This window comes from Diabrotica undecimpunctata, chromosome 1, assembly GCF_040954645.1.
Source record: "Diabrotica undecimpunctata isolate CICGRU chromosome 1, icDiaUnde3, whole genome shotgun sequence".
NCBI classification, from domain to species: Eukaryota; Metazoa; Arthropoda; class Insecta; order Coleoptera; family Chrysomelidae; genus Diabrotica; species Diabrotica undecimpunctata.
Window position 1 is genome coordinate 83266188 of NC_092803.1, and position 16091 is coordinate 83282278.

At 31.8% G+C, this 16091-nt stretch overlaps 1 protein-coding gene across 2 annotated transcripts in view; it reads left to right on the forward strand.

The window, feature by feature from the left end:
• Positions 1–14382, forward strand: part of Esp (Epidermal stripes and patches) — a 116434-nt gene extending 102052 nt beyond the window's left edge. For both annotated transcript variants that reach the window (XM_072544555.1, XM_072544553.1), the window contains exons 4-9: positions 1963–2172; positions 5088–5308; positions 5390–5744; positions 6120–6422; positions 8399–8544; positions 10453–14382. In XM_072544555.1, coding sequence (XP_072400656.1) covers positions 1963–2172; positions 5088–5308; positions 5390–5744; positions 6120–6422; positions 8399–8544; positions 10453–10815 — 1598 coding nt within the window. In that variant the 3' untranslated portion in view covers positions 10816–14382. The remainder of the gene's footprint in view (positions 1–1962; positions 2173–5087; positions 5309–5389; positions 5745–6119; positions 6423–8398; positions 8545–10452) is intronic.
• The last annotated feature ends 1709 nt before the right edge of the window (positions 14383–16091 follow it).

Here is a 16091-nt window from a genome sequence, read left to right on the forward strand (position 1 = left end):
CAAAAATAAAATATCCGGAGAGATGAGGTGGACAAAAACGCAAATACGAGGCATAAAGTAGAACTTCTACAACAATTTAGTATTTGAACACTATGTCAGAATACATAATTTATGTTACAGATGAACAAAGAATAGACCCCAACACAAATGTATCAATACATAAAGGAAAAAATAAATAAAGCGGCAAAAAACTGCTAGGTATTTAAGAACACAAGAATAAATATTTGGAGAAATACAGTGGCGATCTAGAAGAGATGATTAAAAGAAAAAAAAGGACCTTTCATAAATGGATAAACGACAGAAGCCCAGGAATTCAAGAAGAATATGTTACCCTCAGACAACAAGTAAAGCAAAGAGTAAGGCTCGAGAGGAACGAATACTGGAGGAGAATGTACAGAAACATAGACAATACGATAAGGTATAACAGATCAACGAAAGATCGGAAAAAAAATAAGAAATGTCGGTAGTAATAAACGAATTAAAAATATTATACAGATAATTACATCAAATGAGTAGACAAAAAATTACACAAAATTATTGCAGCAGAATAGACCGGAGTATATCGCATAATACTTTGTGACAACAATATCAGAGGAATCAATTTATTGTGAGTAAGTCTAATTTATTTGTGATAATATAAAGTTAAATTCACTACTTTTCGCAGATGACTAAGTCATTTTTGCACAAGACAGGGAGGATATGGAATATATGATAAGGAAATTACAGGAAAAATATGAGCTATGGGCACTCAAGATAAATAAGTGTAAAACCGAATGCTTATATATTGGACTCGAGGTTGCAGATTTCAACTTGAGTTTAGAAGAACAGACTATTTAGAAATGTACCACTTTTAAGTATTTAGGTTCAACGATAAGCCGATATGGTACTTGTATGAAAGATATAGAAATGAAAATAGCCCGAGAACAACAAGCTCGAAAGCAGTCCATGGAGTAATATGGAACAACACTAACTAAAGAAAACAAAAAAGGGATCTTTTATTACCCTATATGGAGCGGAAGTATGGTCAATGACAACATTAATACGAAATAGAATAAGAACAGTTGAACTGAATTTTATGAGAAGGTGACTGGGAAAATAGTGTGCTGTGGACGACAAAACGACGAATTCATAGTGAGAAAAGGCCAAAGAAGAAGAAGAAGAAGAGTCGTATGAGTTGAACAAGTTTACAAAATTACATATTAAGAAACTATCATAACGAACCAACTTGATCCAGACATAGAAATAAAATGCAGAATAGCAATGACTAAAAACACTTTTTTTAAATCAAGACAGTTCTTTGTAATAACCATCTGAAGTAGGAACTAAGAAAAACAATGAATAGGTATTATGTTTGGGCTGTACTCCTGTTTGGAGCAGAAGTGTGGACCCTAAAAGTATGAACCGAATAAAAGCATTAGAAATGTGGATAGACATAGATGGATGTTTTGATTGCAAGGAAATCGAATGAGGAATTACTAAGGAGGGTCAACAAAGATATAGAATTACTAAAAACTGTTAAATACCGGAAAATGTCTTATCTGAAATATATTGGGGAAATCGATATATGACAACTAATTCTTAAAAGCAAAATATAAGGTCGGAGAGGTGCGAGAAGAAAACAAGTTTCATGGCTAAAAACATTCGTAGATGGACTTGGATACCAAATGGAGGATAATTATTCCATGTAGCAGAAGATCGAGAAGCTTTTGCAATGGTGATCGCAAACATCAAACAAGTCTTATATAGCACATGAAGAAGAGTATTTAATAGTTTCAATCTAGAACAAAATATAGAATTCTGTTTTGGAGATGGTTTAATAATAATTATTTTATGCAAATAACTGTTTGTATTATATTTTTGCGCAAACAAAGTTGACAATTTAGGAATAAATATGCATTGATCTTAACTATGCTTACTATCTTAAATATTTCCATATTTTTAACATAAATTTGGTTTTTACAGGGCTATCAACCGTCTACGGACTGTACAGTTCTTTTCTGGGTCCCATGGTGTATATTTTCATAGGAAGCTGTAAAGACGTACCCGTAGGTCCATCAGCCATATCGGCCTTAATGACTTACCAAGCTACCAAAGGTTTAGGTCCGGAATATGCCATATTATTAACGTTTTTGACGGGCATTGTCCTACTTTTGATGGGACTGTTTGGATTAGGTAAGTCTTTTACTTTTACAGGTATGTTGTTTTCTGAGGCATCTTAAAGCCTTGATCTCAATTGGCATCTGACCTAAAAATATCGGCATCAATATCATAGTTTATTGGCGGAGGGCCAATCGGCTTGGCGTCATTTCCCTCTACCTTCCGCTTCTACCAATCAGATTCCAATATCATACACTCCACATCATATTGCAACCAATCACATTCAATACTTTCTCAGTAAAAAACTCGCTGTCGTCATAATCTTATATCATTTCGTATTTCCAATTTCATGAATAATTCCTTTCTTTTTGTTTACAAGTCTCGATATAACAATATAACTGAACATCAAGATTATTATCAACTCTCATCTTTTACTAAAAGCTTTCTCCTTACTTTCAAAATTCGGTGTACAAAAGATTTCTATTTTGTATTCAAAGAATTTCTATACCTGTGCCTTTGACATAATCAGAATATTTAGAGTTTCGTTTATAGGAATGTTTGTAAAGATTGAAACGATATCGAAACTTACTAGAATGTCTGACGATAAGATAGGGTATTGTTTAAGAAGTTCAATTGAAATGAAAAGAATTTTTGACAAAGGATGAAGCATTTTCAGAGGTTGTAGAGTTTTGAACAAGTACTTATCCAATGGTTGTGTAGGGCAGTTGTATGCACTGACAAATGGGACGTAGAGAAATATCGGTGAATTTTGGGTAGGCCATATATTCGTATAGGCCTTGGCTAGGCGAAGTGTTCTGGAAGACTTTTCATGAGGAATTAGGAATCGTTTTATGTCAACTGGAAGAGAGGTTTTATTAATTATGGCCTTCGTTGTTTTCCCCAGATAAATTGTTCGAAATTTAGGATTTGGTATGTAGTCTGGAGTATTGATGAGATTTGAATGTTAATTAGTACAAGAAGAAGTATTTAGGATGATGGTGGCCTTGCTTTTATCGGCGGAAAGAACGACTATATTTGTATTTGACTGAAGTTCTTTCAGGGCTTTTTTCTCGGATTGGCTAATATTCGGAGTAGAATATTCAGAAGGTAAACTGGAGATGGCTTCTTCAGTTTGACAGATGATTGTCTCAATTGGAATGTGACTTGGGGTAACAGAGTAACTGAAACCTTTTTGCTAAAGCTACAGTGGCAGTGGTCGAAATAGAAGTGTCAGAAAAGTTATGAACCACTGTGGTGGGTTTCAACGTTGTTGTTTTTGGAATTTGTTAGTCCTAGATTCGAAAGTATTTAGTGCTGTCTGTGTGTTGATACGGTCAAAACTGTTCCATAAGACAGGATGTACGTTGAAAGAATGAATAGATGACCAGATATTAAAAATGTTGATATTTGTGACATCTAGTTTTCGTCTAGTGAAATGAATCGCTTGACGGTGAAGCGCAAAACTGCTCTTTCTAAGCATTTGGGAGATGGAAGAAGAAAAAGTATGGTATTTGAGTTTTAGAAATTTGGGAATGACTTTATGGTCTCGACAGGCCTTAAGGAATGTCAAATCATAAAGGAAACGAATCTTACGTAGCAACAGTTTGCTATATGATTTAGTGAGCTGGTAAAATTCCTCCCCGTAGAAGCGAATAAAATGTTGCGAAAGGTTTCCGCAGTTAGTACAGTTAAACCTAGAGCTATATAATCGACGCCGTTCAACCCGAAAGACTGTTGAGTTTAATATTAATTTCTGTAGTAGTATTAATCTTAGCTTTTCGGAACAATATATATATATATATATATATATATATATATATATATATATATATATATATATATATATATATATATATATATATATATGGCTCTACTTTGTCAGTTCTCAACAAAGAAGAAACATGACATGTAGTAATTTTGACGAAAACAAACTTTTAGAATGAAATGACAGGCATTTTTGCTTTCTATACATATGTGGTTGTGAGATGTGATGCTTGCCTTGACCGACAAATTTTTATAGAGATGGGAAGTAGTACGAAAACCTTGGTTTTTAAAAAAATGCCATTTAAAACTGTATCTTGGGTCTTAATCAGTACGTTGACATTGAGAAGGATTTGAAGTAGAGTCCGCCATATGCAGATCATGTAATTTTTGCTATAATAAACCACAGCTACCATAGCAAGGGTGACTTTAGTATGTATATAAGTACCGATTTATTTTTAGTATGTCAACATGCGTGTGAAAAAAATTTTGCAAATCCTTTATAAAACATTAAAATCATGGAGTTCAGAAACGACATTCCACCATTTTTGGTCGATTATATAATAGCAGTATATAATAAAGTTCTCTTACAGTGCATTCGTTCAAGCGATATATAGGCAAGTATTTCTATTCTGATGATCCCCTATTCTTTCAAAGTTCGTACGTTTGTACTAATATATATATATATATATATATATATATATATATATATATATATATATATATATATATATATATATATATATATATATATTTCTTAAAGAATCCTTAGAAAAAAATGAGTCATTTTATATAAAGACTTTTCGATGTAATTGCTTTAATAGACCACATTTTTAATATGCCTTGCTGAAAGGCACATTTTGTCCTTGTGATTATCATCCTTATTACATTTCTTTATCAATCACGGTCCCATTGTTTTCAATTCATCTCTCTAACTGTTATTTAATTGTAGTATAACCGTATATTATTAATCATGTGTAACTGTCGACTTTACGGATGGAAAATATTAGTAGTATAATTATTTTTATTTGACACTCGTGACTGAAATGAAAAGTAATTGGTATTTTTGGATTTATGTTCTTGATAGTCCAGTAAATATTGACCGAAAAGTAACTATTTTCGTTACAGGGGAAATTCTACAGGGATTTGTTGTGTTACTCCTGATAAAGTTTACAAAAATCGTAAAAGCACATTATTATATAAACATTTGAAATCTATTCATTTTTTAGGGTTCCTTATAGATTTCGTATCTGGACCAGTTTCCTCCGGATTCACGTCTGCAGTAGCACTTATCATCGTCACATCGCAAGTGAAGGACGTCCTGGGTATACATGCCAGCGGGAATACATTCGTGGAAACCTGGAAAAGTATATTCGAAGACATACATCACACGCAAGGGTGGGACGCCATGCTAGGTGTTGTTTGTATAGCCGTACTTCTTATATTAAGAGTAAGTACCATCTAATTGGTCTATAGAAATAAGATAATTGAATTAAACTAATTGTTAAAAACAAAATGTTGATTATTTTAGATAATCGGTTCTCTAAAACTCTCCTCCCGTGAAAATGAGCAACCAACGACTTTTCAGAAACTGGTTAATCGATTCCTATGGCTCATTGGTACCGCCAGGAACGCCATCTTGGTTATCGTATGCGGGTTTATAGGCTATTCTTTCTGCCTGAATGGCGAACCTCCCTTTAAAGTGATAGGACACGTGCCTCAAGGATTACCAATAGTTCTACCGCCACCTTTTAGTTACCATAGAAGCATTAATGGGACGGTTACTGATGATAGTTTTATGGATATGATCACTAAATTGGGTAGCGCCATCATTGTGGTCCCACTGATTGCTATATTGGAGAATATTGCCGTTTGTAAAGCTTTTGGTAAGTAATAAATGCTCCAGCATTTCCTAACTTCACTTTCCCCGTAAACTAGACTTTATACTATTACAAAAATAGCTTAAATATTTGTTTTCGTAGTTTAAGGTAGGTAAATAAATTGTAGAACTGTCATTATTAACGTAATTCACTTTAAGTAAAAGCACATAATGTAATATTTTCTTTCTAGGAAGGCCCCAAATTCTCGCGAACCTGCATAACTTAGGACAATACTAACTCATTTATTACAATACATTATAGTGTTGCTGCACTTTATTTTGTTTTATTTATTGTTATATAGCCTTACAGGAAAATTTAAATACCTACTTTTAATAAACCTAAAACTCATTTATGTTTTTTATATCCTTTATTATCTTGCAGCTAATGGAAAGATGGTGGACTCAACACAAGAATTTATCGCTATCGGAATTTGCAACATCTTTAATTCCTTCGTTCAGGCGTTTCCTTCTACAGGATCGTTATCCAGAAGTGCTGTTAATAATTCCAGTGGTGTTCGCACACCATTGGGAGGACTCTACACAGGAATTCTTGTCATTTTAGCTCTCTTGTTCTTCACTCCATACTTCTATTACATACCAAAGGCCACGCTAGCTGGTGTTATCATTGCAGCCGTTATTTTTATGGTGGAAGTAAAAGTTGTTAAGCCAATGTGGAGGTCTAAAAGTACGTATATATTTTTAGTTATTTTATTTGTCCATTTTGAAAATGGAAACGTAAAATATAAAATAATTTTGAATTATGGTTGTAGTTTGTTTCCACTTAATATAGTAGTTATTCTATAATAAAAATGCCATCAAAACAAGTATTTATATTACCTGTTATACTTCCAAAACCTTTATCAAGATTTTGTTAAACTTCAATGTCTTTCTTCCCAAGATTTTGCGATCGGACTCTCAATGCAAATGAGGTAGTTTTTTATTTACTTCGTGTCTAGTGTGTTCTGTAACGTCCATGTAGAAGTATTGACATTTTTCACATTTGGTCCCAGTGAAGATAGCCTCAAATGAGCTTGATAGAATAAAATATTGTTTTTTGGCAGTGTTAAAATTTACATTACAAACGAAACATTTGCAAGCAAAAGCAATATGATATTTAAAAATTAATACCTTAGAATTACCAAAGAAGAAAAAGTAAATAGTTTAAAAACAGTTTTTAAAAGCAAATAGTAAAATTTCAGTATAAATAATAAAGTTAAAAAGACATGTTTGTACCTGTTGTAATCTGGTAACTGGTGGTTTGAGGGTTCTGACTCTATTGCCAAATCTATCCGCTAACCCATCAAAGGGCAATTGCCAAAATAATTTTCCAATAATTAACTGCAATTTATATCAAAAGAAACAAATATTATTCATTCGTACTTTATATAAATTATAAAATTGCAGAATCCATAAAATAATATAATAAAAACGTACTTTTTAAAAGCTTTCTCTCTTTGTATTTGAAGCATATAACATATAAATTATAAGGGCATGGCAACACTGCCAACGCAATATTTGGTTCTGTGAAACTCAATTGACAGATCAATTGAGGCTATCTTCAGCTGGACCAAAATGTGAAAAATGTCCTGGAAGTTTAATAGTTTTATGAAATTGCATCTTTTTTTATTTTTATTTTTAAATCCAAATTGTGCTTGAAACACAATTTATAACAAAACTGATTAGTAGGACCGTAGAATGGATGAAAACAAAAATATAGTTAGTTATTAAATAGTCAAAATAAAGACAGCAGTACTTTATATAAATCACATTTATTTTTTTACAAATCATATTTTCCTGTAACAACCGTATCAATTTATGCACGTTTAGTATATTGATAGTCTTTTTTTGCACAATTACAAACATTTAATCAAAACTGATTACTCATACAAGGAAATTGCACTGTAATACGCCGATTTTTCCAGTTAAAGCTATTGTTATCGTTTTTTTCCTTCGCTTACTTTCTTTCTCCGCCTCGACCTCCCGCTACAGAAAAATACGCGGGCTTGTTACAAGTTGTGCTAACTTAAAACCACAAAATAACATTCACATTCGATATTTTCGGTCGATTTTTGCTTTCACCTAAATCAGCCTTGAATTTGACCGACATGGGCTAGTAATTATCGAAAAAATATTGTTTTTGCACGATGTGCGCACATTAACGAGATGATTCTTACGTCATTCGGTGAATTTCTGGGTTGTTAACCTATTTGTTCTTTTTGCGAGTTTCCAAGTCTATTATATATATATATTGCGACTTAGAAACTCGCAATTTTTTGGTAATACCATAACATTGCAAAGAAATACTATTGCTAACATTTTTTCTTGTTACTTTAACTAAGATATATTTTATGAACTACAACTTTGAAAATAGGTACATATGTTACACACGAAATACTTCTGCATCCTATGCAATTCAATGCTATATATAATTATTTATCCCTACAACATTCAGGACACCCTCAAACCCACATTTTAACAAAAGTTTTGTTTCTTAACATAACACGAATAATAAAACACAACACTTTTTATTTTTCACAAAAATATTGTCAACGTGTGTTATGTTTAATGTTACATTAGTTGAATAGAAGTTTCTGCCCAGTAGCCGCTAATTCCATGAATAAATACTTTTGTTCTTGCTTATTAAAGATTTTTTTATTACAGAAAGTGACCTGGTACTTGGATTTGCTACCTTTATAGCTTGCTTGGTACTTGCCCTGGAGATTGGTATCTTAGTAGGTATAGGAATTAACTTACTGTTCATTTTGTACCATGCTGCTAGGCCCAAAATTACTGTTGAAAAGCTTTTGGTGAGTATATATGTCTAATAGAAAGGTAATATTAAATAAAAAATATACAGTCAACTTTCGGAAACTATACCATTTTAAGTTTAAGATAGTATTAAATACTTATTGATTTGGCAATCAGAAATAAAGCTTTTAAGCCATGAGGACTTAAATGGCTGGCAGGCCATATGGCATAAAATCATATAGATGTATTGGGTTTCCTAGTCATCGATTGGGCTTTAACTACTACTAGGTAATTACTAATAATCAACTGTATTTCCTTCGATAGCCCTTCGATAACTATATTTCCCAGGCGAGATGAATGAACCTTAACTCATAAGTGCAAATTATCATCAAATTTTAAATGATTACAATAAACAATCAAAGTAATGTATAAGTTCAGGTAAAACTAGGAAGCACTTACCGGTAATTGAAGTTGATTACCATGGTTTACACTATTTTACCAAACAACGAACAAAACAAAACGAATTTAATATGTCTGCATTGGTTAATTGTCGAGTTGCGTCTGTCCCTCTTATTGACTCACGCTCTTGATCGCGAGATGCATTCACCTATCGGTACTATAGGAATCGTAAGGATACAAGGATTACAAATGTATTGATTAATTTACAGAACAATATTTGAATTTAAACGGTCTGTATGAGCTTTCGAGTCTTACTATTAAAAACGTACAAAAAATAATAACTAAATTATAAAAATATAGGCTGATATTATTATAAAGTCTTACCCTTGTGAGGCTGCTATACTAAAACTACTAGCGTTATCTAATATAACGAATTTAATTTATGTATATAATTTTTTTCTTCATCACTTTATCAACTTGTTTGTTTATAAAATATCATCTACACTGTACACTGTCTATGTATATAATTTTTTTCTTCATCACTTTATCAACTTGTTTGTTTATAAAATATCATCTACACTCTACACTGTCTATGTCTCTTCTATTTTTCTTAGATATATTTTTAGGTAAGTTTAACATGAATCAGAAGAAGAAAACTGATACCAAAACAAAAAGAAAAAAAAACAGCACCTTAATTTGACCTGTCTGTCCCTGCTATTATGTTTATGCAACCTGCATCTCAAGCTATGGCATAGAAGCGCGAGAGTATAATATATTAATAAGAGCGGTATGTTTATAATGTAGTTATTATTTTTAGTACGTTTTTTATAATGAGTTCAATAAACTCGAAAGCTCAAACAGATCTTCCAATACGTCTATATGATTAATGCTCACCTAGTCACAAATTACACCTATACGAGTATATATATATATATATATATATATATATATATATATATATATATATATATATATATATATATATATATATATATATATATATATATATATATATATATATATGAAAATTACTAAGTTCTCGGCAAGAACCGCGTTGAGAATTGAAAACTCGACGTTTCGGCCCCCATTTTGGAGCCATTTTCAAGAGTGATACAGATTGAGACCTCAGTGCCGTTTGACGGTTCTTGTATTTACACAGAACAAGTACTGGTACGTCACGAGTAAGGGGAGCAGGCAGATTGAGACTGCGAACTCGAACGGAACCGTACTCTTGATAATGGCTCCAAAATGGGTGCCGAAACGTCGAGTTTTCAATTCTCAACGCGGTTCTTCCCGAGAACTTAGTAATTTTCATTCATCTGAGCGCGGAAATTTATCCGTATATATATATATATATATATATATATATATATATATATATATATATATATACCCAATAATTTGCAATTCTTTTATTTTATACAGGCTGTTCTAGATTATCAGGGAAAATTGTGAAAATAAAGTGTCAGTAATATTATGTTGAAGATAGAAAGAATAAAAACTTAAATAAACAGAAATTAAACAAGTATTTTTGTATCTATTTTTTTTAATTAATTCATATGTTACAGTCGCAAGAAAACAATGAATACTTGATGCTTACCCCAGACCGCTGCTTAATCTTTCCCTCGGTCGACTACGTTAGGAATCTGGTAACCAAGCACAGTCTTCGGCAAGGTATCCCTGTGGTGATCGACTGCTCGCATATCTATGGTGCCGATTACACAGCTGCAACAGTCATTGAGATTCTGACCCAGGACTTCGCAGCCAGAGACCAGCCTCTTTTCTTCTTTAATTTGAAGCCTTCGGTGTGTTCTGTATTCGAAGGAGTTGAACCCAAGGACTTTGTGGTGTTTTACAATGAAGATCAAATCGATCAGTTGCTCAAAGATAGGTCTTACGTAAAAAAAGAGAAGGATGTGATTAGTGTATAAGGATAGACAGATATCTAAAATTTGACTCAAGATTTTGACCGCTTCTATAGATTTCACTGTGTTAGTACACCTACTTTAGCTATGGATATGTCTATTATATGACCATTTTCATACACACTGGCTTAGAATCGAATATAGTCTCCAACTTAAGTTCCACCCTAAGCTAAAGACTGCTATCGATCTAAAATAGCAGTTAAATATGAATGCTGAACTCATTTAATTCCTACTTATTTGAAAAGATAAGAAAATGTAATAAATATAAAATATTTATAAATATTTTTAGTCATCTGATTAAATTTGAGAGCCACGAAATTATTTTCAGTCTATGTTGTCTTTTGGATTAATGTACCCTCAAAATTGATTTATTACCGTCTATTATGTGGTGGTGACCAATGAAAAATGAGCGACCAAATATCACAGTTGTTCTATAATTTCAAATTTTCTTACAAAATATAAGGAAAACAATCAAATTCATACCATTATAGCATTTTTGTCCATATATATAGCATCTGATATTTGTTGGTGTTATAGTGAATTGTAGACGTCGGTCAATTATAGAAAAAAGATAGTAAGACCTATCTTAGCAATACCAGTACATATTATAATGTAAGAATAAGCGTCACTCATCCTTAATATTTTGTTTCCTCATTCATTGACTAACTTTCATATTTATTTATAACAAAAAATCCTACCAGACGCCTTTTCTTGCTACGTTACTTAAAATCAGTATTGTTTTATTTATACTTTCTACTATATTATAATTTTATTGTAGATTTTAGTGCTTAGTCCTCCCATTTCTTTAGGAACTAGTATCACAATAAATAACTTATTTTTCTAGATGTACATAGTTTAGAATATATTTTTTATTTATAAATTATTATTTTGTATGTAAAATTGTACAAGTCGGTTTAAAATGTATTTTGGGGATATTATATCCATTTTATACAGCAGGTTTGTAACATTTTTAGGCATAATTGGATATATTTTTACAGTTTTAGCTATAAATTATTACAATTGTTCGTTTTAGCCATCTAGCTGTTATACAAGTAAAGAGCTTGTGTAAAAACTTTCGGTAGTAAAGTATTTGCTAGAGACTCAAAGTGCTTTTTCATAGGTATCATCTTACACCATTACTCTGGTCTCCTTTCTTTTTTGTATTTAGCTCTTTTATGAATGAAGTACGTGTTGCCTACATATAAGTAAGATTTATACCAGTCTCAATATGTTTAATTTAGTTTCCTAAAATTACACAAAGCGATGTTTTTTTGTAATATAAACATGTTTTTTACTAAAAGTATGGAATTCTATAATTTTTTATTGTCTTTTTTAAACCGTATTTAACAGTTTTGCAAAAGGTTATTAAACATGTGTTAATCGCCATACTCCTCCGAAACAACTGGACCGATTTTTATAAAATTGTGTGTATTCGGTAGGTCTTAGAATAGGTTGTAATCTATTTTTTACACCCCTAAGTAATAAGGGTGGTCCACCCCAAACATTTGTTTAAATTGTTTGGACCAAAATTTTTTAGCTTATAGGGCAAATAGCTCTATTAGTGTCACAGCTTGCCTGATTTAGTAGGTCTGCGATTCGCTTGTAATCTTTTTTTAATAGGTACCCCTTTAGTGTTAAGTGTTAAGCGTGTTATAAAGCACACATTTTTTTTAGTTTTTTATAAAAATTTTTTTTTAGTTTTTATGATGTAGCTTTAAAAAATACATACAACCCTTAAAATTTTCACCTTTCTATTACCAACCCCTGTATTTAAATAGCCATATTAGTGTCAAAGAGTTAGTTGCCATACTCTTCCGAAACGGTTTGAGCGATTTTTATGTAATTTTATATGTATAATTGGGAATATCTGAGAATCGGTCGCAATATATTTTTCATACTGAGGGTGATAAGGGTGATTCGTCCCAAACATTTTTTTTAATTTTTGGACAAAATTTTTTATTTTTATTTTTTTTTTATGATGTGGCATTAAACAATACAACTCTTAGTTTTCACTCTTCTCATCACTATCTTCAATCACTAAACCGTATGCACGGTATACACGGTATACACAACAGCACAACAGTGATAACAAAGCCGGTCTCATGTCTCTCTTATACAATAAGCCTTCTATCACTCTGAAAACTAGTTTTCTTCTAGGAAAGTTGTTTTCGTTCAAATCAGTAGACACACATTATAAATCAGGATGACGTAGTAACCTATGCTACAGAGTTTGTAAATTTACTGGAATTGCCTGGACTCCCACTTAACAATTTACAATTAAAAGTAGGATCAGTGGTCATTATGCTACGTAACATTTATCAAGCTTGACTATGCATTGGAATGAGACTGACTGTGAAAAGGCGAATAGATAATGTCATTGAGGCAACGACCATCGAGGAAAAATACAAGGGAGAGGATATCTTGATCCCGCAAAGAACGTACTATCTGACTTTGAACGTTTACAATTTCTTATACTTTTGACATTTGAAATGACAATAAACAAATCACAAAATCAACCGTTGGAAGTTTGCGGAACATACGTAATATGTTTTGTATAAGTATTTTTTTGATTTTTTTTCTGTTAATTTTTTAGACCCATTATTTAATTCTAAGGCGGTACGAAGTTGCCGGGTCAGCTAGTCTTTTTATATATGTATGTGAAACCTCTTTTTTTAGTAAATATATCGGATTCAATAATTTTTTATTGTCTTTTTGAACAGTATAAGATTTTTGTAAACGTTTTAAAAAAATGTTTTATATGAATGTGAAAGCTGGTAATCACGCAAAGAGATAACTCTAGAATCTAAGCTAGCAAAATGTGATTTTTGAGAAAAGTGAAAATGATTACACAACATGATAAATAGAAATAACGGCGAAAGACAAAATCTACTCGATCAGCCAGAAAATAAAAGAATACAGAAAAAAAATTAAAATAACAAACATAATTAATGAAAATCAACAAACTTAATAAATACTAAACTACAAAGGAAGTAATGTAGGACGATTTTAAAAAGATAAATCGTAGTTTAATAGAACAATAAACAGAATAGGCAATAAATTTCTAATTCCTAAAATGAACAAAAAGAAGAAATAAAAGCTGCTGTTGCCTAATTATTACGATCCCTTTGTAATGTGTCTGGCTACCAAACTAATATGAGAATAAACTTTCAAAAAAAAAAAGTGAATTTTTAGATCTGTTTTCTTTTATTTTTCATTGCTTCATCTTGAAATATCCCTATAACCTACAAAAATGCTAAAACTATACAGTAAAAATGCTAAAACTGTACTTTATATCATTATGCTTGAACTGACTTACAACAAATTTATGGCAAATTTTTACAATGTGTTTTAAATTATTTTTTTTGTGTTGTTTTAAATTTTTGTCAAAATCGCAATGCTATAAGGCTACTTACTTATTTTTCTTATTCTAGTATATAATTATTTATGCAACGCTTACTCATATTGAGAAAAAATGTCAGTGTTTTTTATTTTTATGTAGTTTTTAGCTTGTTCCATTGTATTCTGACCTCATAAATCAACTCCTAGTAGTTAGACTGTGATATTAAAATATTTTCACAATTTGTGTATTCATTTTTCTTAAATACCTATCCTAAAAATCCTTAAAAATCGGTTTTCCAAGTATTTTATTAAATATATAATAACAAGTTGTAAGTTGTTTGATATTGCTACGAACTTTCTATTCTTTTAAACGGATTTCAAAATTGGACTGTTTCAATTTTCATATTAAGAAAGTTGATTTCTGCTATGCACCTTTAGATACTTCTGCTTCTTCGCAGATTTAACTTAAAAAGATCAGCAGTAAAAATGAATGCGTAGCATAAACTTATTTCATTTGTCAACATATATATTTGTATGTCACAAATGTGTACACAAAAAACAAAATCTAAGCGTGAAGAAAAATCTTAAGGGGGTGTGCAGCCCTAAATCCCCTCAAACTTTTGAGTACGTTCTAATCAAATGAATTTTGTGACATCATTAGTTTAACACATTATTTTTAAAAAAAAATTGCCTCCGATCACTTTTTTCAAAAAACAGTTTTTATTGAGTTACGACCCTTTTCATTAACCTTTAAAAAATTACGTTCAACAAAATAAATGGCTTAAATGAATTAACAAGTACAAAAAATGTCTATAACCTCTATAAATATGATATTACAATAAATGTTCAAAATGACCCCCATTTTCTTTAATACACATTCGGTATCGTTTTAATAAGGAAAACCGAATGCGCTGAAAAATCATATTTTTCTGACGAAATTGATTTGCAGCTTTAATTATTCTAACCCTCAATTTTTGTTCGTCCTCTATTGCTACAGGATGCACTATCTCTTTCATAAACCCCCAAAAGCAAAAGTCCACGGGGTTAAGACCTGGAGTTCTGGGTAGCCAAGAAATAGGTGCGTCACGACCCCTTCCAATCCACCGACCAGGATACTGCCTGCAAAGGTATTCCCGGACTTCATTACTGTAATGCGGTGGAGCGCCATCTTGTAGAAACCACATATTTTGGCTTATTGCAATATTCACTTCTTCCAAATACTCTTGTAAATCGTTTGCCAAGAACTGCAAATAATTATCACCATTTAAATTGTTGGGAAAAAATACTGGGGCTATTAGATTGTTATCCATAATTCCTGTCCAAACATTAACTTTGAAAGTCCTTTGGTGATGAGTCCTTTTTTTTGGCGTGAGGATTTTCGTCGGCCCAAATGTACTCGTTATGATGGTTTGTTATTTCATTTCTACTGAAGGTAGCCTCGTCGGAAAACAAAATATTTCTAATAAAATTAACATTTCGAGTGTTTTCCATTAACAACCAATCGCAAAATCCAATCCTTTTAGGATAATCTTCAACCAATAACTCTTGCACCGTTGTTAAGTGATAGGGTTTAAGCAGCTGATCCTTCAAACGCCTCCAAACCCTTACGTAAGGGACATTTAGTTGAACAGCTATTACCCTTGTACTTATTCCAGGGACTTCTTCAATGATTTCTTAAATGTTTTCATCAGTTGCATCCATTATTAGACGACCATTATTTCCAGCAACTTGCGGTTGGAACGTACCCGTTTCCCGTAAACGACAATCAATGGTCAGAAATAATCGTCTATCGAGAGTATTTCGATTGGGGTATTTTACTGCATAACGCCTTGCGGCTGCTGCACTATTTCCTTAACATTCACCTACGATATTCCCGATAATTTATTGAAATAAAAATTTAATCTGATCCAACTTACCCAATGAACAAATTCCCTTCGTTGGCT